At 50.4% G+C, this 25,629-nt stretch overlaps 1 protein-coding gene across 2 annotated transcripts; it reads right to left on the reverse strand.

Moving 5' to 3' along the window:
- Positions 1-354: 354 nt before the first annotated feature.
- Positions 355-25,482, reverse strand: LOC105485669 (nucleolar protein 6). Of its 2 annotated transcripts, none has more exons than XM_071077919.1 (26): positions 25,194-25,482; positions 10,740-10,946; positions 10,538-10,654; positions 8,871-9,050; positions 8,358-8,526; positions 8,074-8,208; positions 7,824-7,987; positions 7,615-7,735; positions 7,375-7,433; positions 7,188-7,289; positions 6,897-7,012; positions 6,558-6,735; positions 6,261-6,383; positions 5,981-6,129; positions 5,779-5,854; positions 5,443-5,583; positions 5,182-5,299; positions 4,942-5,096; positions 4,597-4,760; positions 4,056-4,208; positions 3,727-3,824; positions 2,884-3,008; positions 2,677-2,766; positions 2,087-2,281; positions 1,872-1,973; positions 355-1,652 (listed from the first exon to the last, which is right to left on the reverse strand). In XM_071077919.1, the coding sequence occupies exons 2-26, from the start codon at positions 10,941-10,943 to the stop codon at positions 1,503-1,505; spliced, it is 3,384 nt and encodes a 1,127-aa protein (XP_070934020.1). In that variant the 5' UTR covers positions 10,944-10,946; positions 25,194-25,482; the 3' UTR covers positions 355-1,502. The 2 variants fall into 2 exon arrangements, with proteins under 2 accessions (XP_070934020.1, XP_011746310.1); XM_011748008.3 differs by lacking the exon at positions 25,194-25,482 and adding an exon at positions 12,318-12,468.
- Positions 25,483-25,629: the final 147 nt, after the last annotated feature.

Genomic DNA, 25,629 nt, shown 5'->3' on the forward strand with positions numbered 1-25,629 from the left:
CAAGGTTCCGCACATAAGATACGGACACCACCACCTAAACCCGCCTGGCACCTATTAGGCACTCAATAAATGTCAACTCTATAATCTCTTAGGCTTTCTCTTTCACCATCACCACCCACTTGTTCCAGGCAGAGTTCACAAATGGATTCCCTTTACTTAGCAATCTTCCAGTGGGCTTCTCTGCCCTCCATCTGCCTGTGCTGGATGGTCCCTGAGCAAAGCACTGTAATAGGTGCTAGGAAGGACACGAAAAAATCTATGTTCAAACATCTTCCTTGCCCTCAATGAGTTTACATCCAGGAAACCAGGTTAAAATTATGTGAAAGGGGCAGACAGGCCAGGAATACAGGGAAATTAAGCAATTTAACTTTTTATTTAAAAGAGATGGGGTCTCGCTGTTGCCCAGACTGGTCTAGAACTCCTGAGCTCAAGTGATTCTCCCGACTCCCTAAGTGTTGGGATTACAAACTGAGCCACCATGCCCAGCTGCAATTTAATTTTAAATCGGCGTTCAAAACAATAGAATTTATGCCACTGTGTGTGCCTGCCAAGTGAATTGAACAGACAGTAACTGCTCTAACAGTTCAGGAAAGATCACCTCAGGCTGGGGGCGAGGGATGGGCTTAAGGAGGGGCACTATTTGAGCTGAGTCTAGAAAAATAGCCAGAATTACAGGAAGTGGAGAGGCCGCCAGAAAGGGGGTGTAGACTAGACTGAAAGGAGGCAGCATTCTCTTCCTTGGGCCCTGGTAGCTCCTAGGGAGCAAGACTTGAGTCTCCCCCATCTCTGCAACCCCACTGCAGGTAGGTAGTAGTGGTAGTTTGTGACATGAACGGACAAACAGCAAGGGCAGATGCAGCCAGCGGGTAGCACCCAGTGCTTTTTGCACCTCTCCAAGACTGGGGGACTACCAGTCCCCCGACCCCTTGACCTACCCAACCCTTTCTTGTCCTCAGTTCTTTTCCACTGTCTCCACCCTGGGAAGTGGCATCAACACAGGAGGGCATTGTGCTCCTTCAGTGTGGTCTATTCAAACACATATAGCCCCTTTCCACTGCTCAGCATTGGTGATGTGACTCTTTGAAGGACATGCTAAGTCTAGGCACAGGTCCTGGCAGTAGGAAGGAGACAGAGCCTCTCCCAGGCACACATCTCCTTCTCTGTTTCTGGAAGAAGACTAAGAAAGGAGTGGGAAATTGGGGAAGGTCCAGGCCCAGGGCTAATAGCTGGATGGATCTCCTGGGTTCAGTTCCTGAGCCGACTCCCACTCCTCTTCTGGGATGGTCAGGACCAGGAGACTACACGGGCCACCATGCCCCTGCCCCAAAGCTGGAGCATCAGAAAGTTGGGGCTGGGCTTTGTTGGAGATGATTCAGCGTGTTCAGCCAGCAGGCCCTCCATGGAGGATTCATGTCCAAGGAGGGTGGAGGTCATCCCACTGACACCATGCTCTAGAGGTCGAATGTCCTGCTGTCCACCTACAGCTTGCTCCAGGGCTGGGATCACACAGTCCACCTCTCACTTCGGGCCTCCACAGTCTGCACCAGGCCTTCACCCAGCACAGCAAAGTCCTCCAGGATTGCTTCTACATTGGGCACCATTACCAGCTCCCCACCTCGAGACATCACCATGCGCCCCTTTGTGCTGGAGGCCTGGGGAAATCAGAGAAGAGATGCGGATTGGGGGTCACAACGGCACACCCAGAGACACCAGGCTGGGTGCAGAGTGGGGGTGGTGCGGATAGAAACACAAGCCCATGCACTCCACACCTGACACAGGTTTGCCCATAGAACAGACTACACACAGACATGCATACCCACACAGAACCACGTGCACACACTCAGGAACACGGCTGTCACCAGCCAGCACACCTTGAAGGGTTGGGGCTGGAAACTGGTGGGCTTCCAGAGGACACCAATCACCTCTCCACCATGCTGGTCATAGAAGAAAAGGGCCAGATCCCCAAAGGCCTCCTAGAAAGGGACAGAACAGAGAAGATTATAGGCAGGCACTTAAGAGTTCCTCCATAGCCTCGGCTTCACCTGGAAGTCCCCTCCCCAGGGTCATTCAGTTGTTTAGGACCAACCCTGAGCTGCATCAGATAGAGCTGAGGAGGATCGTAGCCCAGCACGGGCATCAGGGATGAGGGCCCCGGCTGGCTGAGCAGGCCTCGGCAGAAGGAGGCAGCTGGCGAGTCCACGGCCTGGCGGTGCCGCGGGATATGGCGAGGAGACAGGCGAATCAGCACATCGTAAATGTCCAAGGGTGGCCGGAACACTGTCTAAGGAAGGGGAGAAGGAGGGGTCAGCAGGACCTCCTTGACTGAGGAACTGAACCACAAACCTCTCCATATGCCCACCTTGGTTTCCTCCTCCTTCCCTTTCATCTGACCACCCACTATGGGCCCACCTGCCCATCTGAAGACTGAAACACCAAGACCCACAGAGGAAGCAGCTGTTGCATAGCCTGGCAGGAGGAGCACAGGCTAGAAACAGGAGACCCAGATGGAACCCAGGTTCCCCAGGCTGCCACCCCAGGCACCACAGCAGCTTCAACACCTCCTCTGTTCAGTCTCACCAAACAAGGGGACCTGGCCTCCTGTGAGATCCCCGAACGCTGAACTTCCAAAGACAGAATCCCCAGAGGCCCTGGAGTCACTGCTGGTCAGAAGCTTACCCTGATGTCCCCAGGCCCCCGGGGATCCATGAGCTGCTTCTCTAACATGGGCAGGGCTTCAGCTGCCAGGACCACAAGCTGCTGCAGGATCTGCAGGGTACAGACACATCAGACTGGAACTGACAGTGGGTCTCTCCCAGCTCAGGCTGGGCCTGCTTTTTCCTTGGGAAGAAAACCACGCATTAGGGGGCAGGTATGGGGTTGAACCTGGGCTGAGGGTCCATCCTGTGTCCACACAGAGTGCTTTCGGTCTTGGGGGGTAACAATGACCATGACGGGGAGTTGTGTCCGAGCTGCCAGGAAGCCACTGCGGATCTCCACCTGCTCCTCCACTAGAGACAAGAATGGATCCTGGGTCAGCCTGCTCCTCCCTGTAAGACACCCTCTACTGCCCCGGGTCTTCCTACGGTGCCCCTAACAGCTGCTCATCAGAGGTATTTTTCAACACCCCCCACCAACAAGTGGCAAAGGTGACGAAAGGGACATTGCATTTGCCTCAACTGGGTGGGGCATTAATCTCCCAACCTCAGCCCAGAGGCAGAATTTTCCACTGCTTGGCACCCCCAGTCTGGTTTCCGGGCCTGCACAAGCTGAGTCTTGCCCCTGGCCCCCTCCCACTATGGGCTTCCACACACCTGGAGAATTAGGAACCTGACACCCTGCTCTCCGCAGAGACCAGGAGTGCCTCATGTTACAACCAGAAATCACCATTCCCACCCCCACCAAGAGATCTGAGTATCTATGCTACACTTCCTAGCTCTGTGCCCTAATATTGCTCACCTGGCATTCAGGATTCCCCTTCTATTCTCCTCTTCCTTCCACAGTCCCCCAATGGGTAGCTTGCTTACCACCCTACCATTCTGTCTGTGACAGTTAAGAGCAAATCATGTCATAATGGGCAGGCTGTTCACCTGGACCTCTTCTTCATGTTAGGCTTAGACATCTGGGGCTGGGGAGGCACAGAGAAAACCTAACACTGTCAGGGAAACCCTTGCCTGCAATCCATAAAGGCAGTTCTTCCAGCAGTCTGATCCCTGTTCTGCCACTTACCAGTGAGCTCATTGTTGAGGTTGACAATGAGGGGGTTATTCTTCCAATCAAACGTTGATACCAAGTAAAGGAATCGAAGGAAGCCAACCTGGGGGGAACTAAAGGGCTGGAGTAAGTAAAGAATCCGGGGCCCAGCCACATATCCCCAGGCTTCCCTCAGGCTACGGAGCTCAGACCCCCTGGTGTGGACTGGGGGGTGCAGGGCATCTTAGAACCCCTTCCGCCACTTGCTCAACGACCCATTCCCATGTAAACTTAGGGTGCAGCACGAAGGATGATAGCTGGCCCCAAGGGAACTTCTCAGCTAGGGAAAAAGTGGAGGGAATCACCTGGGAGGGGTGAAGGGCTCAGGGTGCAGGAAAAGGGCAGCGGCCACCAGATCCAGGCTCTCATCAGTGAAATCCTCACCAAGAAGCTGGGCACGCACCCACCGCTTGGCCAGCCGTGCCACACCAGAGAAGGCTGGGTGCTGCTGCTGCAGTCTGGGTAGAGGAGGCGAGTGTCAGCGAGACTCAGGCGCCCAGGGCCCCACCCCGCCACCGCCACTGTTCATTCAGCCCTACCCAAGGCCAGCCTCAGTGATAATAGGTTACATGTGTAATCTCATGTTCTCTTAACAAACGCTCCAAGAAGTTGATCCTAGTGTTATTTCCATTTGAAAGATGAGGAACATAGGGACCAAAGAGGAAAACCTGACCATAGGGTCACAGTCAGTAAGTGGCAGAGCCAGGATACCAGAACCTGCCGGACTCCAGAACTCATACCCCTAACTATGATACCATCTGGCCCCCAGAGAGACAGGTGGCTAGGCGAGGAGAATGGGGGCAGGAGGGGCCTACAGACAGGAAGAAGCTGTGTCAGTGGCCTTACCCGTGCAGGGCACTAGTGAGCAGTGGCAACTGCCTTGTGTCTCTCTCAAGGTGGAGGGAGGCAGGTGTGTCCCTCAGTGAGATCATCCCCTCTGGGCTCTGCACCTCCTTCAGGATCTGGGGCTCCCGCTGATAGGCTACGCGAATCCGAAACACAAATCCATCCTGTTGGAAGAAGGTACGGAAAGAGAAGGATGTGTCAGCCCAGGACCCCGGGAGTACTCTGAAGCCTGCAGCCCTATTCCCCAGCGTGGTACCCACAGGGGTGTCTTCTTCCATGCCCTGACATCCCTGGGCCCCCCCCCCCCCGCCCCGCCGGGGACATATCTGCCTGCACCAGCCTAACCTTGAGGACATCCGTGTGTGTGGCAGTGGCACGGCACTGCAGACCATGCTGTTGTGTCAACAGCTCTGCCAGGCGCAGCTGGAAGGCAGCTCGGACCCGCTGCACGGCCTCAGCGTCCTGTGGCCACTGGCCACTGCCCTCCAGGTGACAGACCACTGATGGAGAAGAGGAGTCAGAGGTCTCATACTGTGGCTTGGAGCTGGAACTATCCCTCCTACTCCCTCCCAAGGGCCCTCTTACCGGTCATGGGCTCTACATATGCTGGACAGGGCTTATCGAGCCGGGGCAGCAGTGAGGACCGCTCCTGCAGAGGCTCATAGAAGGAGGAGGCTGGTCGGACTGGAGTTGGTGGGAACACCTGTGGAAGAAGGGGGGCTGAGGAAGGGGCCTGGGACTGGGAGGGAGTGCCCAGAGTCAGGAGTTAGAAGCAGGGAGTACTGGGTGACTGGAGCAGAGGTGGGGTTACTAAGCAGAAAGGTCACCTGCACCGTTGCACCTCACCTCTGTGTAGCGCAGCACTGGGTGAGCTCCCTGAACAGCAGACACGGTCAGTGGGAGACCCTCTAGCCCCCACAGTAGGCGACTGAGGTCGTCGTAGCAACATACCGCCACTGCCAGGGCCTCCTCGCCTGTGCTGGAGGTCTGAGAGGGAGAAGACGGTCAGGAGGTTGGACTCTACAGAAGGCCAGCTTCACCTGGATTCTGCCCCAGCTCAGGCTGCAGCAGAGCCAGCACCGCCGCCTGCTGGACACGCCAGGAAGTGCAAGCTGGCTGAGGCGGAAAGAACTCTCTCTCCACAGACTCTACAATCACTAGCCTTGACCCCAAGACCCTTACCTGTTTCAGGCCTTGGATAAGTGCATCCAGGGGGCCCCCCACATAGTGGACACAGGTTTCTGGGATGTCGGTATGGCTGAAAAAGAGGCACAGACACAGTGAGAAAATTTGGGGCTATGTTCTTGCTCAACTGCCTGGGCCAGACCCCTGAAAAGGCTCCCCAGCCCATACTGCCTCCTGGAATCCAGATGCCAACACTCACAGTGCCAAGAGGTGGGTGACCACCTGGTGGGGAATAAGGCGCTTCTGGGACATAGAGGCTGCCTCCCAGACCACAGCTTCCCGAATGGCTCCATCCTGGAAACGCCGAAGCTCCGAGCGGAATCCCCAGAACTGGCGGAATTTAGCAGCCTGAGGAGGCAAGGGTGGTAGTAGAACTGGGGAAGGAAGGGCTCTGCGGACCCTCCCTGACAAGCTTTGGTCCAGGTGCCACGGGGAAGAGCCGCCCCACTCCTTCCAGTATACATGCCGGGGTCCCTCACCTCAGGCTGGTCTGCCTCTGGACCCAGCTCAAGGACACTGGTCAGTCCCTCAGGCCGGAGGAGGAGTCCCAGGGTCAGGGACCCAGAGTCTTTGTGCTTTGGTGGATCTTGGCTGATGCCCCACTGCAAGATTTCAAAAGGCTGAGCTCAGTCCTCCCATCCTCCAGCCTGGCCTAGAAACCTACTTTCTAGCTAGGTAGAAATACCTTGCTAGAGGAATGGCATGTCCTTTGTGTCTCTTGGGACCCTGGATCCAGCCCAACTCAGACCCAAACTCCCCAACCTACACCACCTCACCTCTGGGACTGGAGGTCGAGAGTGAGCCAGGAGCTTCAGCCGAGTCCCCAAGCCCTGCTCCAGGAGGGTGGTCAGGGGGCCCAAAGCAGCTGAGACATAGTCCCCCCCATTGTCCTGCAGCTCTGGCCAGAGCTTCAGTCGGTGGCACGCTGCCTGCAGGCGACTCAGTGGATGGAGACTGGAGGGGTACAGAGGGCCAAAGAGGAGTAATCAGGTTGCTGGTCCCTAGTACCACCTCCTCCCTGAATGATCTGAGCACCTGTCTGAAGACGTTTGCCCCACCTCTGTAGCCCCAAAGAGACAGGACCCGCCAACATACCCTGTCACCCCTAAACTCACTGCAGGACGTGGTCGAAAGCCCGGATCATGGGTTTGGGAGTCATCAACAGCAGCTGGAACCCGTCGTCAGCTCTGCTGTCCAGCAACGTCATAGACAGCCGTGCCTCATACTGTACCTGGAGCCACAGAAGGGACCATCCCTGTGCCCTTCATTGATCCAAGGGCTTAGACCAGGAGACATGCCCTAAACTTAGCTCTTTGAACAGGAGTTTCTGGGGTTCTGGTACTCACAAAAGGGACAGAGTTTGGGCTGGGACATCAGGGGAACACAGACTGGGGGCCCATTGGTACCTGGTGGTAAGTAGAGGCAGTGACATCAGCACAGAGGTTGAGACGGCCTGAGGAGTCCAGGAAGACAACGGAGAAGGCCTGGTGGAAGTCAGCCAGGGCCGGCTTGGGGGATGTAGAGAGAAGCAGGTCAGGATTGGCACCTCACTTGCAGGCCTCCTGGCACAGACCTGGCCCTTCTCCAACTTACCAAAGACGGATCTGAGTTGAGACATAAACTGATCCCGTTGACTGTCAGGTCTGTAGTGGCTGAAGTGAACCACAAGTGTATTAGAAGGTATCCCTTCTGGGGACCCAGTCCTAATGACACCCTCCCTCAGCTGATTCAGTTTGCTCATCTGTCTGATGGCAAAAAACCAAAAGACCCCTGCTAAGATGAGGATTCCCAAAAGGAGCAGAACCCCGGCCTTTCCCCACCTAGTTGCCTCACCCAGAAACTGCAAGACGCTTCTCAGGACCTGGTAGCCACTCATGGTGGTATGGATCTTGTGTGTAGACACAAGGAAGACAACCAGCATGGAGACAAGGAATCCAGTAAACCCACCCTGGCCCTGAAAGAGACAGAGGGAGAGGCCTGAAGTCAGAGCCTACCCATCACACAGGCACTCAGGTAGGGAGGCTGGGCTACCCCCAACTCACCTTGTCCAGCTCCCGCTGCCGCAGCCAGACCTTCAGAAGTGCCACGCCATCCTTCAGACCCTGGGCTGAACCCAGCATGGTTGACAGGAGCTGCAAATGGGACTCGAGAGCTGTATCCTGAAGGACCCATGTATTGTAGTGGGGGGTAGGGGGCTCTGGGCTACCTGTGGGATGAAAAGGGAAGCCATGAGAGGAAAAGTCCCCCACATCTCTTCCCTCCAGCTCCACCTCAACACCAGGGCCTGCTCACCATCCCCTGCAGGACTCTGCCCTCGGTACCAGGCAGAGCGCACATTGTTCTTGGTTGGCAGCAAGCGGCACGGGCGGAAGAAATCAGGCGGAGGGCACGGATGCAGACGTACAGTGACCAGGCGCTCATCCTTCCCTGGCAGAGACAGCAGGTGCTGAGACTCTGCAGGAGCCCTTGGAGTCAGAAGGCTCCCCATCCTGTCCCCCCATACTTGAGGCCTCTGTGCCCCCTCCTCCAGATTTACCACCCCATGCTATGCCCTCAACCCAATGTGTGCCTCTCACCACGCGGCCGCAGCAACAGTGAGGGTTTCAGGTGGCAGCCATTTGTGTAGGAGAAGCAAACACTGCCAAAGAGGGGGTCCTGGGCCAGGTGGTGAGCCAAGTGGGCCAGGTAGAGGGCACGCTTGCGGAAGTAGCGCTGGTTCAGCCCATCCTTGTCCTGTAGGATTTCCTGGAGGGGCCAGGGGAGAAGAGAAGGCCAGGCATATAAGTGCTTGTGGAGCTGTGGGCCAAGGTGAAGCCAAGGTGAGAGTACCAGGGCTCCTCTGCTGACAGAAGTGCCTGAGCCACAGTTAGTAACACTATGCCCAGTTCTCGTATCAGGAGGGCAAAGTTCCCAAAGGACAGCAACTGGCCCAAGGGATCTAAGCTGCCTTCAGGATGCTTGCAATGGTCTGCTCTTCTGATTTAGAATTCAGGCTTCAATCCCCTGGCAAGCAGCAGATAAGAAAGAGGGATCCAAGATTTGTAGGTAGTCAGGTGGTGGGCCTCTATTCCCTAAACCCTGAACCTTACCCTGGGCATGGTCAGTGCCACATCCACATTGATGTCTGGCCGGATGCAGGTGCCCAGAAGGTAGCTGCCCACAACAGTAACCTGGGCTGGGGGCAGGAAGCGGAAACAGCCCTTCACGGCATAGGGCACTTGGTGGAGGGGCACTCGAACCCCAGCTGGGAGCCATGCCTGGTCAGTGAGCTGTGGGGGCAGAGACAGGGACACATACTAATTCAACTGCCTTCCTCACATGTACCCTGTATGTCTAGAAGACATCTTAACACATCGGTATGTTTGAAACCAAACTCCCAATCTTCCCATAACTATGTCTTCCTTGCTAAGACAACTCTATATGAGTTTCTCAAGCCAAAACCACTTAAATCACCTTAACTTATCTGTTAAGAATACCCATTTTACTACCAAAATGCATTCAGAAATGGATCACTTCTCTAAATAGAAAATTTTTTAAAACAGAGAGAGAAAAAAATTTAAAAAAAAAAAGGATCACTTCTTTACTTTCCTCCCTAGTTTGAGAAGCCATCATTTCTTAGTGCCTAGATTAGTTCCTAACTGGTCTCCCTAATCTCATCGTTGTCCATCTCCATTCTACTTTTGACACAACAGCTGGAGTAAATTTTTCTAAAACTAAACTTTTTAAGGCTGGAAAAGTGAACTTTTTAGGCCAGGTGGGGTGGCTCACACCTATAATCCCAGCACTTTGGGAGGCCGAGGTGAGCAGATTACCTGAGGTCAGGAGTTCAAGATCAGCCTGGCCAACATGGTGAAACCCCATCTCTACTGAAAATACAAAAAAAAATTAGCTGGGTGTGGTAATCCCAGCTACTCAGGAGGCTGAGGCAGAAGAATCGCTTAAACAGGAGAGGCAGAGGCTGCAGTGAACCAAGATCGCACCATTGCACTCCAGCCTGGTGGAAAAGAGCCAGACTTTGTCTCAAAAAAAAAAAAAAAAAGTGAATTTTTAAACATCAGAGGGCATCAGTGCTCTGCAAAATAAAACCCAGCAGTGGCTCCCCATCTCACCCAGAGCAATAGCCAAACTCCTTATTTTGGGACACAATGCCGTGCATGATATGCTACCTTTCCCCATCACCTTTCTGAACTCATCTCCTTCTATCTTCCTCATTCATTCCAAGGAATGTACCTGGAACAATCCTGCCTTTGTGCTTTTGTACGGGCTGTTCCCCCTTCCTGGAATGCTTTCATTCCCTTAGATATCTATATAGCTGACTCACCTACTTCAAGTCTTTACACAAATGTCACTTCAATAAGGCCTACTTTGTGAACACCCCACTTAAATTTGTAAACCACTCCCATCCTCTAATACTCCCAATCCCCTTACATTGCTTGTCCTACTTTTTCCTTTTTCCAGTGTTTACCACATTCTAACATTGCCATAGAGTTGACCTGTCATGCTTATCTATTAACTATAACCTCAACATTAGAACATAGGCTATTTACTGATATATCCTAAGAACACAAATACTGCAAGGCATGTAAGTACTTGCTGAATGAATACACAAATGACCACGCTCCCAGCTAAGCTTCCTTGCTGTGAGAATGAGCTCCCTGCACCCCAACCCTTAAAGAGAGTAACAGCAAGGCCCCTGTTTGATACACCCCCACTGGAGGTCTCTTGTGCTTCTCAGTTCCCCAGGCCATTTGCTTACCTCTGTCTCAGGGACTGAGGGCACCCTCACAACCCGCTGGTTGACCTCCCGTAGGAAGGCATCAATCCGATCCTTCTTCTTCTCTGACAGCCTTACTTCCTTTAGTAGCTCCTCTACCTGTAAGAGAGGGTAGAAAACAGTCCATCAGCCTCAGGGTCCCAGGTACACCCCTTGAACAAAAGCCCCAGACACTCAACAGTACCTGTAAACGAAGCAAGCTGGAGTGGAACAAGATCTCAGTCTCCCGAAGGTGATTAAGCTCCTCATTGGTAGGGTCCTTGTACAGTTCTGCCCGGCTGAGCTTCACTGGCTGCAGGAGGCCCTTCGCTGGAGGCTCAGCCAATGTACGCTTCCTGGAGGATGCCTTCTTTCCCTCTTTGCCTGTGCCTTCCAGGGCTGGTTCCATCACCTGTGACCAGTGAGGGAGAAGCCATTGTGAGGTAATAGGTATCTAGCATCTGCTGCCTAAAGTGCCACCATGACAGGTTGTGGGTAAAGGCTTCACCTGCTCTGTCCCTCTTTCGAATAGGAGTCAGATTTTGTAAAACTCAGGAGAATCGTTACTTCAAGGAACATTACTGAGTGCTGAACCGAAAATTCCTTAAGAGCTCTTGTGTCTACCTGACTCCACAAGCATGGAGCTCTGTTGAATTGGTAGGGACAGAAGCTGACTGGGCCCAGGTCGGACACGGTGGCTAATGCCTGTAATCCCAGCACTTTGGGAGGCTGAGGTGGGCGGATCAGGTGAAGTCAGGAGTTCGAAACCAGCCTGGCCAACATGGGGAAACCCTGTCGCTATTAAAAATACAAAAATTAGCCGGGTGTGGTGGCACATGCCTGTAATCTCAGCTACTCGGGAGACTGAGGCAGGAGAATCACTTGAATCCAGGAGGCAGAGGCTGAAGTGAGCTGAGATCATGCCACTGCACTCTAGCCTGGGCAACAGAGCAAGACTGTCTCAAAAAAAAAAAAAAAGAAGCTAACTGGGCCCTGCCCTAAGTAATGCCCAAGCCCCTTGTATTTTCAGGAAGTTTCCTCTTCTGCTGATATAGGCCTGGGACTTCTCAAATGTCTTTTCCATTCTCGCTCCAACCAAAATCCTGCTAGGTTCCATCTCCTCAAGGAAGCCCTGACTGCCTCAGTATATACTAAGTACTCACTGATGGAAGGAGCTAGAACAGACTGGACTCCAGAGGATACATTTAGCCAGTCATTAAATCCTCAAAATAATTCTTGAAGACACTTGAAGTCCCACTACTCACTCGAGGTTCCACAACTGGTACACCCACACCATGAGCAGGCTTCAAAGGCAAGCGTGCACGATCCCAAACCTTTTCCCTTACAGCCGTGGGCCCATCCCCTCCACGATCCCTCTCACCCCAGAGAGCCTTACTGGAGCGCTCCAGGAGAGGCACCGTATGCCCTCCGCTAAAGCGGGGAGCACAGAACTGGACACAAGTTCTGTGGAGGGAGGAAGATCCCGCTTATCGTCAAGGACGACCAAGTTAAGGAAACGACCCAAGTGTGGGTCTCTTCAGCTTTGAGGTGCAGATTTCCAGAAGGGAGCAGAGGCTCTATTGGCTTCACTGCTTCTAACCAAATACTGCCAGGTTCCATTTCCCCTAGCAAGCCCTGTCTCAGTGCCACAGGCTGGAAGCATCCTCCAAAATGGGCCGCCGGCATGGCCTTCACCGGCAAGCTGTCAGGCCCCGCCATCTCGGAACCTGCAGCCAAAGGAGCGCACATGGAGCCTCTGATCCTCCCAGAAGCCTTAACCCACCTCTGGCTCTCCAATCGCTCCGCACAGCTGCTCTCCAGCTGGCGCCGGCCCCATCATTCGGGGTCCAGGACTCTTCCGCACTTCAGATTCTAGCCGGGTCTACACGGCATGGCTTCCCACGTGGGCGGAAATGCCGAACTCCAGGCCCAAGTCCAGCCCACCCCAGTTCCTCAGGACTCCACCCACTCCAGAGCTACTGGATTATCCATCGACTACTCGCTTTCCATTGGCCAGTCAGTCTCAAGGACAGCCCTTTAGGGGAGGAGCCAAACGGGTTTCTCTGATTTACGGCCTCTTTGCGCCGCTAGAACGGAAGCCTGACGGTAGCTAGGCGGTTGCTTTGTTTTCCTCACTTCCTTCGCTTGGGTCCAAACGGGAAGGGGCGAGCTAGTTTGGTCGTTTTGGTCGGGTTGTTTGTTTACAACGGTTATTCCTCCCTTTTTCTTTATTTACTACACCTTATCAGTTAACCTTGTTAGTTCTACCTCCAAAACATACCTTGAATTTACTCAGTTTTCTGTGTCTTGACTGCCAGGTTTAGCCCATAACATCATCTTGTTCCGGATTATTGTTATGGCTTTTCTCCAGTTTTTACTTGTTACTTAGCTTATGACAATTTCAAATAATTTAGTTAATTTTATTTTGTTTATTTATTTTTGGCGTAGTCTCGCTCTGTCGCCCAGGCTGGAGTGCAGTGTCACGATCTCTGTGCCCTGCAGCCTCCGTCTCCCAGGCTCAAGCGATTCTCGTTCCTCAGCCTCCCGAGGAGCTGGGATCACAGGCGGGTGCCATCACACCCGGCTAATTTTTGTATTTTTACTAAAGATGGAGTTTCCCCATGTTGCCTAAGCTGGGCTCAAACTCCTGACCTCCAGTGACCCGCCCACTTTGGCCTCCCAAAATGCTGGGATTACAAGCCTGAGCCACCGCGCCCGGCCTGTTTTTAAAATATTAAAAATATAAAACAAATGTTGCAAGACTAATATAATGAATGCCCATATACTCTTCACCGAGATTCACTTAGTGTTATTATTTTGCCTAGTTTTATTTTATCTTTTTTTTTTTTTTTTTTTTTTTTTTGAGACAGAGTCTCGCTCTGTCGCCCAGGCTGGAGTGCAGTGGCGCAATCTCGGCTCACTGCAAGCTCCGCCTCCCGGGTTCATGCCATTCTCCTGCCTCAGCCTCCTGAGTAGCTGGGACTACAGGCGCCCGCCACCGCGCCCGGCTAATTTTTTGTATTTTTAGTAGAAACGGGGTTTCACCGTGGTCTCGATCTCCTGACCTTGTGATCCGCCCGCCTCGGCCTCCCAAAGTGCTGGGATTACAGGCGTGAGCCACCGCGCCCGGCCTATTTTATCTTTACCTATGTGTTTACATATTATTTTGCAAAACCGTTTGAAAACCAATCACACATCTCCCTAAATACTTTGGTATGTATCTACTAAGATCAAGAACTACCTCTTACATAAGCACAGCCCGATTATAAAATTAAGGAAATTTAATCGTGATTCAATACTGGTATACAAATTCCATCTTTAAATTTTGTCAATTATTGCTCAAGCCTGTAATCCCAGCACTTTGGGAGGCCGAGACGGGCGGATCACGAGGTCAGGAGATCGAGACCATCCTGGCTAACACGGTGAAACCCCGTCTCTACTAAAAATACAAGAAAATTAGCTGGGCGAGGTGGCGGGCGCCTGTAGTCCCAGCTACTCGGGAGGCTGAGGCAGGAGAATGGCGTGAACCCGGGGAGGTGGAGCTTGCAGTGAGCCGAGATCGCGCCACTGCACTCCAGCCTGGAGAGCAAGACTCCGTCTCAAAAAAAAAAAAAAAAAAAAAAAAAAAATTGTCAATTATTCTAGTAATAACCGTTATATATTTCATTTTATTTCCTAATGTAGGATCATCCAAATTCAACTATTACTATATTACTATATTATTACAAGTGATCTGCCCTCCTCAGTCTCCCAAAGTGCTGGGATTACAGGGGTGAGCCACCGTGCCCGGCGTAAAAATTTGTATTGAAGTACAATATACATAAGGAAAAATTTACATATCCCAAGTGTAAAGCTTGAATACTCACAAACCAAACACACCCATATAATCAGCTCCCAGAAAATAAGCAGAACATTTCCTGCACCTTCAGAATCTCCCCTCATGCTGCCCTCTAATCACTATTCTGACTTCAAACAGTGCAGGTCAGTTTATGCAATAGCTTTTTAAGGAAGTTTCACAAGAGCGGTGTTGTCCATTTTCAACTCATTTTCCACACAGCTGCCAGAATTAGTTTTCTAAAACAGAAATTCTATCATGTCACTTCCTTTTAAAAACTCATCAGTGTCTTCCAATTATACTTAAAACTAAATACGAACTTCAACTTCCATAAAGTCATGATCAATATGGCCCTTCACTTGCTATCCCATCCTTCTTTTTTTTTTTTTTTTTTTGAGACAGAGTCTTGCTCTGGAGTGCAGCAGCACGATCTCAGCTCACTGCAACCTCTGCCTCCCAGATTCAAGAGATTCTCCTGCCTCAGCCTCCCGAGTAGAGTAGCTGGGACTACAGGTGCGCGCCACCACGCCTGGCTAATTTTTGTATTTTTAGTAAAGATGAGGTTTCACCATGTTGGCTAGGCTGGTCTCAAACTCCTGACCTCAAGTGATCCGCTCACCTCAGCCTCCCAAAGTGCTGCGATTACAGGTGTGAGCCACTTTGCCCAGCTATTCCATCTTTTTTGTGAGAGAAGAGGGGCGAGGTCTCGTACTGTCACCTAGGCTGGAATACAGTGGTGCAATCACACCTCAGCCTCCTGAGTAATTGGGACTACACACGCACACCACTACATCTGGCTAATTTCTGTATTTTTGTGTAGACTTTCACCATGTCGTCCAGGCTGGTTTCAAACTCCTGAGTGCAAGGAATCTGCCAGCCTCAGCCTTCCAAAGTGCTGGGATTACAGGCATCAGCCACCGCCTGGTCCCCATCATTTTTCTTGCTACTCCACCCTTGGCTCCCTGAGCTCCAGCAACATCAGCCTTCTTTCAGTTCCTTCGTTGTATTAAGTTCTTTCCTGCCTCTGGGACTTCACCCAAGCTGTTTGTTCCATTTGGAATGTGCTTTCTTGGCTTTTTCTCCTTTTCGTCTTTCACCTCTCAGCACAAATATCACCTCTGGACTCAAGCCATCCTCCCACCCCAGCTTCCTGGCTAGCTGGGACCACAGGCGTGCACCACACACCTGACTAATTTTTTGTAGAGATGGGATTTCACCATGTTGCCCAGGCTGGTCTCAAATTCCTGGACTCAAGTGATCCTCCCACCCTGGCCTCCCAAAGTGCTAGGATTACAGGGTTGAGCCATTGCACCCGGCCCAGGTCTTAACTAAACGCCTAAAATATGTTCTCTAAACATATTTAGATATGCTTTCTTTTTTTTTTTTTTTTGAGATGGAGTCTTGCTCTGTCACCCAGGCTGGAGTGCAGTGGTGGGATTTCGGCTCACTGCAAGCTCCATCTCCCAGGTTCATGCCATTCTCCTGCCTCAGCCTCCTGAGTAACTAGGACTACAGACGCCCGCCACCACACCTGTCTAATTTTTTGTATTTTTAGTAATTTTTTTTTTTTTTTTTTTTTTTTTTTTTGAGATGGAGTCTCACTGTGTCTCCCAGGCTGGAGTGCAGTGGCGTGATCTCGGCTCACTGCAAGCTCCGCCTCCCGGGTTCACGCCATTCTCCTGCCTCAGCCTCCCAAGTAGCTGGGACTACAGGCGCCCGCCACCACGCCTGGCTAATTTTTTGTATTTTTAGTAGAGACGGGGTTTCACCATGTTAGCCAGGATAGTCTCGATCTCCTGACCTCGTGATCCATCCGCCTCGGCCTCCCAAAGTGCTGGGATTACAGGCTTGAGCCACCGCGCCCGGCCTTTTGTATTTTTTTAGTAGAGATGGGGTTTCACTGTGGTCTTGATCTCCTGACCTCGTGATCCGCCCGCCTCGGCCTCCCAAAGTGCTGGGATTACAAGCGTGAGCCACCGCGCCCAGCTTTTCTTTCTTTTTTTTTTTTTGAAATGGAGTCTTGCTTTGTTGCCCAGGCTGGAGTGCAGTGGTACATGATCTCATCTCACTGCAACTTCTGCCTCCCAAGTTCAAGTGATTTTCCTGCTTCAGCCTCCAGAGTAGCTGGGATTACAGCCACACACCACCACACCTGTCTAATTTTTGCATTTTTAGTAGAGTAGGCCACCATGTTGGCCAGACTGGTCTTGAACCCCTGTCCTCAAGTGATCTGCCCTCCTCTGCCTCTCAAAGTGCTGGGATTACAGGCGTGAGCCACCATGCCCAGGCCGATATGTTTTCTCTTTCTTTCTCCCTCCCTCCCTTTTCTTTTCTTTTCTTTTTTTTTTTTTTTTTTTTTTTTTTTGAGACAGAGTCTTGCTCTGTCACCCAGGCTGGAGTACAGTGGCAAGATCTCAGCTTACTGCAACCTCCTCTGCCTCCTGGGTTCAAGCAATTATCATGCCTCAGCCTCCCGAGTAGCTGGGACTAAAGGTGCACACCACCTCGCCTGGCTAATTTTTTTTATTTTAGTAGGGACAGGGTTTCACCATGTTGCCCAGGCTGGTCTTGGATTCTGAACTCAGGCAATCAGCCCACCTTAGTCACCCCAAGTGCTAGGATAACAGGTGTGACCCACCACGCCCAGCCTGGCCGATATGTTTTCTAAAATGTTTCTCTTATATCATCCATTTTCCTTTTAGTGTTTTTTTACAATTTCTGATTACAAATGGTCTCTCCTTTTGTGTCATTTTTATTTTTAAATTTATTACTATTTTTTTATAGACAGGATCTCACTGTCACCCAGGCTACGGTGCAGTTGTAGATCACTGCAGCTTTGGATACCTGGGCTCAAGTGATCCTCCCAAGTAGCTAAGACTACAGGTATATGCCACCATGCCCAGCTAATTTTTTAATATTTGGTAGTGGTCCTGACCTCATAACTTCAAACAATCCTCCTGTATCAGCCTCCCAAAGCGCTGGGATTATAAGCATGAGCCACTTGCCCAGCCCAGTTGTCTGTTTTTGCCCTTGACTGTAAACACATGGAAACGAGGACCATGTGTACATACTCAATAGCCAGCACATTGTAGGTACTTAATAAATGTTTACTGAAGGATTGTGACCATAGTCAATCCTTTCAGTCTTTCCTTTAACCATTGTCTCCCTCAAATTTTATGCCCCAGTTGCATTGAACTACTTGGGAGTTTTCTTACTCTATTTTGTTTTATTTCCTGGGCCTTTGACCTTGCTGCTGTCTTTGCTTAGAATGTTTTGATTGATAAGGTTTACTGGAGGAATGGAGCTTGTGCTAAGTGTTGAAGCATGGTTTGAATTTGAATTGACAGAGGGGAAGAAGCAGCATCGTTGAAGTCTAAGAAAGACCAAAAAGCTGTGAAATGAATGACGATTCATTCCACACTTAATGATCAAGCCCCGTGATCAAGAATGGTCAAGAATTGACACCTTGTAATCTCAGCACTTTGGAAGGCTGAGGTGGGAGTCCAGGAGTTCGAAACCAGCCTAGACAGCATAGTGAAACTCTATCTCTATAAAAAAATACAAAAATTAGGCCTGGTGCGGTGGTCATGCCTGTAATCCCAGCACTTTGGGAGGCCGAGGCAGGTGGATCATGAGGTCAGGAGTTCAAGACCAGCCTGACCAAGATGGTAAAACCCCATCTCTACTGAAAATACAAAAATTAGCTGGGCACAGTGGCAGGGGCCTGTAATCCCAGCTACTCAGGAGGCTGAGGCAGGACAATTGCTTGAACCCGGGAGGCAGAGGTTGCAGCGAGCCGAGACTGTGCCACTGCACTCTAGCCTGGGCAAGTGAGACTCCATCTCAAAAAAAAAAAAAAAAAATTAAGGCAACAGAGTGAGACTCTGTCTCAAGAAAACAAAACCAAAAAACAAAAATTAGCTGGGTGTCATGACACATACCTGTAGTCCCAGCTACTTGGGAGGCTGAGGTGGGAGGTAGGATTGCTTGAGCCCGGGAGGTTGAGGTTGCAGTGAGCCATGATTGCACCACGTACTCAAGCATGGGTGACAGAGCAAGATTCTGCCTCAAAAATAAATAAATATATAATTAAAATAAAATTGCATCCTGCCCTAACAGTATTAGGCACTTTTGTAGTCACTTTCACTGGTACTCACCAAAACGTGTAACAATATTATCTACTAACTGCTTGTTTTTATCTGTTTCTGTCTCAGAAAGAGACAAAGTAAGCTCCACCAGGGCAAGGACCACTTATTTCTGCCTCATTTACTACTGTATCCCTGATATTAGCACAGGGCCTGTCACATAGGAGGCACTCAATAAATTTGTTGAATGAAAGAATGAATGAATGAATGGCTCATTTTCAACGGCACTTCAGAGGCTGAGAGGAAACAGACACAAATGCAGTGCAGCATGGGGGTTGCTATGATATGCACAGATTGCTATGGGCACATTAGAAAGATTACTGTGAGAAAAGGAAAACAGTTCAGAGCAGTCTGAGCTATGTGAGGTATGGAACACTCATCAGGCCCAAGGAAGTGAGGACAGGACTTCAATTATGCACCCCTCACACACATGTCCAAAGTCTATTTCATTTTATGTATTTTTGTTTTGTGTCATTTTGTTTATTTGAGACAGGGTCTCCCTCTGTAGCCCAGGCTGGAAAGCACTGGTGCAAACACAGTTACCTGCAGCCTTGACTTCCTAGGCTCAAGCAGTCCTCCTGGCTCAGCCTCCCGAGTAGCTGGGACCACAGGTACATGCCACCACACCCAGGTAATTAAAAAAAAATTTTTTTTTGGTCTTGTTCAGTGGCTCACACCTGTAATCCCAGCACTTTGAGAGGCCAAGGTGGGCGGATCACCTGAGGTCAGGAGTTCGAGACCAGCCTGGCCAACATGGTGAAACCCCTCTACTAAAAATACAAAAATTAGCCAGGTGTGGTGGCAGGTGCCTGTAATCCCAGCTACTCAGGAGGCTGAGGCAGGAGAATCGCTTGAACCTGTGAACTGTCAAGAGACGGAGGCTGCAGTGAGCCAAGATCGCGCCACTGCACTCCAGCCAGGGGGACAAGAGCGAGACTCTGCCTCAAAAAAAAAAAAAAATTTTTTTTATGTCTGTAATCCCAGCACTTTGGGAGGCTGAGGCAGGTAGATCACGAGGTCAGGAGATCGAGACCATCCTGACTAACACAGTGAAACCCCATCTCTACTAAAAAGATAAAAAATTAGCTGGGCGTGGTGGCGGGCGCCTGTGGTCCCAGCTACTCAGGAGGCTGAGGCAGGAGAATGGCGTGAACCCAGGAGGCGGAGCTTACAGTGAGCTGAGATCGTGCCACTGCACTACAGCCTGGACGACAGAGCGAGACTCTGTCTCAAAAAAAAAACAAACAAAAAAACTCACTTGTTGGCTGGGCATGGTGGCTCACACCTGTAATTCCAGCTGTTTGGGAGGCAGAAGCAGGAGCTCAAAGAGTTCAAGACTAGCCTGGGCAACACAGCCAGACCAAATAAATAAATGAAAGTTAAAAAAAAAACCCAAAAACATTTGTCATGTTGGGGACAGTAGTGTGTGCCTATAATCCCAGCTACTCAGGAGGCTGAGGCGGGAATAATTTTTTTTTTTTAAGAGATCTCACTATGCTGCTTAGACAGTTTTTTTTGAGACAGTCTCACTCTGTCACCCAGGCTGAAGTGCAGTGGCACGATCTTGGCTCACTGCAACCTCTGCCTCCCGGTTCAAGTGATTCTTCTGCCTCAGCCTCCCAAGTAGCTGGGACTACAGGCACGCGCCACCATGCCCGGCTAATTTTTTTTTTTTTTTTTTTTTTTTTTTTTTAGTAGAGACAGGGTTTCATCATGTTGGCCAGGCTAGTCTCGAACTTCTGCCCTCAGGTGATCTGCCCTCAGGTGAGGCTGAGCCTGCCTCAGCCTCCCAAAGTGCTGGGATTACAGGCGTGAGCACCGCACCTGGTGGCACTTTTTTTTTTTTTTTTGAGATGGAGTCTTGCTCTGTCGCCAGGTTGGAGTGCAGTGGCGTGATCTTGGCTCACTACAACCTCTGACTCCACCTCTGACTCTGATCCAAGTGATTCTCCTGCCTCAGCCTCCCAAGTAGCTGGGATTACAGGCACGCACCACTATGCCCAGATAATGTTTGTATTTTTGGTAGAGATGGGGTTTCATCATGTTGGTCAGGTTGCTCTTGATCTGACCTCGTGATCCTCCTGCCTCAGCTTCCCAAAGTGCTAGGATTACGGGCATGAGCCAAGGCACCTGGCCTGTGGCACTTCTTTTTTTTTTTTTTTTTGAGACGGAGTCTTGCTCTGTGCCCCAGGCTGGAGTGCAGTGGCGCGATCTCGGCTCACTGCAAGCTCCGCCCCGCCGGGTTCACGCCATTCTCCTATCTCAGCCTCCCAAGTAGCTGGGACTACAGGCGCCCGCCACCTCGCCCGGCTAATTTTCTTGTATTTTTAGTAGAGACGGGGTTTCACCGTGTTAGCCAGGATGGTCTCTATCTCCTGACCTCGTGATCCGCCCGTCTCGGCCTCCCAAAGTGCTGGGATTACAGGCTTGAGCCACCGCGCCCGGCCTGGCACTTCTTAAAATGATTATCTTTCTTTTTTTTTTTTTTTTTTTTTTTTTTTGAGACGGAGTCTCGCTTTGTCGCCCAGGCTGGAGTGCAGTGGCCGGATCTCAGCTCACTGCAAGCTCCGCCTCCCGGGTTTACGCCATTCTCCTGCCTCAGCCTCCCGAGTAGCTGGGACTACAGGCGCCCACCACCTCGCCCGGCTAGTTTTTTGTATTTTTAGTAGAGACGGGGTTTCACCATATTAGCCAGGATGCTCTCGATCTCCTGACCTCGTGATCCGCCCGTCTCGGCCTCCCAAAGTGCTGGGATTACAGGCTTGAGCCACCGCGCCCGGCCGATTATCTTTCTTTCAAAAAGAAACTATATGGAAATCTTGGTAAGATAAACAGGAGGGAACAATATTTGCTTTAGGAAGGTTAATTCTGACCTTATAAAGAATGAGTTTTACGGGGACCACATTTTTTTTTTTTTTTTTTGAGTCAGAGTCTCACTCTGTTGCCCAGGCTGGAGTGCAGTGTCATGATCTCGGTGCAATGCAACCTCTGCCTTCTGGGTTCAAGCGATTCTCCTGCCTCAGTCTCCCAAGTAGCTGGGACTACAGGTGCCGCCATGACGCCCGAATAATTTTTGTATTTTTGATAGAGATGGGGTTTCACCATGTTGGCCAGGCTGATCTCAAACTCCTGACCTCAAATGATCCGCCTGCCTCGGCCTCCCAAAGTGCTGGGATTACAGGCGTGAGCCACTGCACCTGGCCAACTTGTTTAAATATGTTAACATATATGTAAAACTTGGACACTACTCTTAAGGAGCCACAGTCTTCCTCTAAAATTAATAGTGGGCTTGCCACGGTGGCTCACGCCTGTAATCTCAGCACTTTGAGAGGCTGAGGTGGGCGGATTGCTTGAGCTCAGGAGTTCAAGACCAGCCTGGGCAACATAATGAAACCTTGTCTCTACTAAAAATACAAACATTAGTCGGGCGTGGTGGCACTGAGCCTGTAGTCCCAGCTACTCCGGGGGTGAGGTGGGAGGATTGCTGGAACCCAGGAGGCGGAGGTTGCTGTGAGCCAAGTGATGCTACTGCACTCCAGCCTGGGTGACAGAGCAAGACTGCCTCAGTTTAAAAAAAAAAAAAAAAGAAGAAGAAGTACCCTGGTTGGAAAGTACGAGGTGATGCCTGGTAGTGAACGTTAAGTGCTCTGTTTTCTGTTTTTAAAAAAATTATTATTTTTAAAATTTTAATTTTGAATGCTGTTTTTCTTTACCACCAGAGGGCACCAATCAGTCAAGTCAATCTACATGCCATTATGAAACAATATGAGAAAGCTCTAGGAAGCTGTTTCTAGCATTCATTCTTTTTTTTTTTTTGAGACGGAGTCTCGCTCTGCCGTTCAGGCTGGAGTGCAGTGGCCGGATCTCAGCTCACTGCAAGCTCCACCTCCCGGGTTGACGCCATTCTCCTGCCTCAGCCTCCCGAGTAGCTGGGACTACAGGCGCCCGCCACCACGCCCGGCTAGTTTTTTGTATTTTTTAGTAGAGACGGGGTTTCACCGTGTTAGTCAGGATGGTCTCGATCTCCTGACCTCGTGATCCGCCCGTCTCGGCCTCCCAAAGTGCTGGGATTACAGGCTTGAGCCACCGCGCCCGGCCGCATTCATTCTTTTAACAAATATGTTTTGAGCACTTAATATGTGCCAAACATTGGAGTAGCTGGTATACAGTTTCGGAATTTATAGTCTTGAGCACCTAATATGTGCTTGAGAGAATAGCTGGACACAGAGGGTAGAGTTCAATTTGTGATTTTGTGATTACTCATTGTCTTCCTGTCCTTGGCTGTGAGTCTCTTGAGAACAATTACTTAGTGTCTACTTTGTGTCAGATGGTGTGCCTGTTGCTGAGGATTCAGGGATGAATAAGACACAGTGGCAGTCTACTAATAACAATGTCTTACTGGCTATAATAAAAACACATGAGCTAGTTCTGTGGAATTCCAGTTCCTGTGACCTGAGAATAAAGAGCCTTGATTATAAAACTCATTAACACATTAAGCTTCCAACCTCCCAGCATAGAGGCATGCCCTCAGTGGATGCTTAGTGAGTTTGTGAGTTGACATGAGCCCAGGGGTCGCTTCTGGTCTGGGTGCCATGTATACGGTCCAGTGGGTTAGACTAGGGCTTCATCATCCTCCAGGTCAGGGTGGGGCTGTGATGAGTTTTTGTGGGTGAAATGCTTTGAAGATGACCTTTCTACCTATTTATCTGCTCACTTGCTATTAAAGGTGTCAACATCATCTTTCACATTTCCGGATCAGTAATCCTCTTGTCCCTAAATTGACTGGTACTGGAGGGAAAGACAGAATGGTACATAAACTTCATCATTTTGATACGAGGGGCTGCATTCACTAGGATACTCCCTCTTCTCTGAGGGGAGCTCTAATTCCGAACATTAGAGTTCGGTCTCAAGACCTGGACAGTAGTATTGGTGGCTAGAAAAGGATGTGTTAAAACACTGAGACCTCACCTTTGAGGGGGAAAAAAAAGGCCAAAAGAAAAGGAGGGGGTGCTGCTTAAATGTGGATTGTGTAGAGTGACTCCATTCCAAAGAGTACAGTATAGAAAAGGGGGAGGGAGGGGCAGAGTAACTTTACAGTAGAAAGACTTGCCACACTTCCTCAGCCAGACAATCAAGGTCAACATCAACATTGCTAAGTCATGTTGCTATCTGTGCCCTTAATATGATGTGATGAAATGGCATTTAACCTCTGTGATCTTACCCTCAAAAACTCATAATACCAGTCTAATCATGAGAAAAGCATCACAATCCCAGCTGAGGGACAGTCTACAAAATACTTGACCAGTATTCTTCAAAACTCTTAAAATCATCAAAACAAAGTCTTTTGCCACAGTCAAGAGGAATCTAAGGAAACAGGAAAACTGAATGTAGTCTGGTATCCTGGATGAGATCCTGGAACAGCAAAAGGTCACTAGGTAAAAATTAAGGAAGTATGAACTTCAGTTAATAGTGATGTATCAATATTAGCTCATTAATTGTAATACATGTACTCTTCTAATGTAATATATTAATAAAAGGGGAAACTGGGCACCAGGTGTAGGGAAACTCGACTATCTTTTCAATTTTTCTATAAATCACTGTGCCTTGGCTGGGCACAGTGGCTCATGCTAGTAATCCCAGCACTTTGGGAGGCTGAGGTGGACGGATCACCTGAGATCAGGGGTTGGGGACCAGCCTGGCCAACATGGTGAAACCCCGTCTCTACCAAAAATACAAAAATTAGCTGGGCATGGCGGTGCGCACCTGTGGTCCTGCTACTTGGGAGACTGAGGTTAGAGGATGGCTTGAGCCCAGGAGGTTGCTGCTAGAGTGAGCTATAATCACTACTGTACTCCAGCCTGGGTAACAGAGTGAGACCCTGTCTCAATAAAAGGGGTGGGTAGTGGTGGTATCCATAATACAGCTATGCCTTAAAGTTTTTTCTTTCAAGTTCCTATGAATCATTTACCATGTGCCAGTCACTACGCTAAATGCTGTACATACGTTTAATCATTATAATTGCTTGTGTTGGGTATAATTAATCCCCTTTTACAGAAGCTGATGAAACAGCCGGGTGTGGTGGCAAGCACCTGTAGTCCTAGCTATTTGGGAGGCTGAGGTGGAAGAATCGCTTGAACCTGGGAGGAGGAGGTTGCAGTGGGCCGTGATCGCGCCACTGTGCGACGGCCTGGGTGATAGAGCAAGACCCTGTCTCAAACAAAACAAAACAAAAAAACAAAAAACTGATGAGACAGGGAGAAGTAATGTGTGGAACTAGGGTTGGAACCAAGATCTGTCCGATTCCGAAATTGTGTGTGTAGAACTCTCACGGTATTCTGGCTTTTCTAGGAAATGTTTTTTAGGCAGTTATCCTAGGACACGCCTTCCTAAGAGAAAGGAGTACTGTATTCTGAACCACGGGGACCAAAGACTGTCCCCACATCTCATTTCGGTTATGATTATCTCGAAAGTCCCTCAGTTCCAGGGTGGACATTCAAGCCAAAAGGACCTATAAGGGGTCAAAGTTCAAGCACAGTTTATTTTACAAATGGGGAGGGCGAAGGGTAGCCCCAAATCACAATGAGAAGGGCAGGAGACCCACTTTGTTATTGTCTCTTTTTCCTCACAACTTCCTCTTTGTAGTTAAGAAGGGAAGCAGAAGCTGACCTTTCTGTCTTACCCCGTTTCTCACGTGGAACTGCCGCACCCAGGGTGGGTAACGTGCCCAAGGGCATATTTGCCTGTGGGCTGGCCTGCGGGAAGGTCTGTTGCCACCGAAAAGACCCACATTCTCAGCACATCCTAATCAAGTAGCTACTAAGTGGAGGGACCGCAGACTGGGTGTCACAGGGAGGGGCCTGCAGCGACCAGGCCCGTCCCAGGATGGCTGCCGAGGCCCCTGGATCCACAGTGGGGAGGGCCCCGAGAACCGGGGGACCTGGGTTCCCTTCCGGGGCACGCCTTTGGAACTGCGGCGTCCAGCCGCACAACCGTCACTATGGGGCCACGGCAATCCCTGCGCCCATCCTCGGTCCCCGCTGCCTCTGGGCTCTTTATAGGCGGGGGACACGCGCCGGCGTCACAAAGCGCCGCGACCGCGCGGGAGGCCAAGAGGC

Source organism: Macaca nemestrina, chromosome 14 (assembly GCF_043159975.1).
Source record: "Macaca nemestrina isolate mMacNem1 chromosome 14, mMacNem.hap1, whole genome shotgun sequence".
NCBI classification, from domain to species: domain Eukaryota; kingdom Metazoa; phylum Chordata; class Mammalia; order Primates; family Cercopithecidae; genus Macaca; species Macaca nemestrina.

Coding starts and splice junctions, on each gene's coding strand:
- LOC105485669 (XM_011748008.3), bottom strand. CDS start 12,374: ATGATGGGGCCGGCGCCAGCTGGAGAGCAGCTGTGCGGAGCGATTGGA. Junction 5,855..5,980: donor GTCACCCACCTCTTGGCACT/GTGAGTGTTGGC, acceptor CCTCTTTTTCAG/CCATACCGACATCCCAGAAA. Junction 5,584..5,778: donor TTATCCAAGGCCTGAAACAG/GTAAGGGTCTTG, acceptor TCTCCCTCTCAG/ACCTCCAGCACAGGCGAGGA.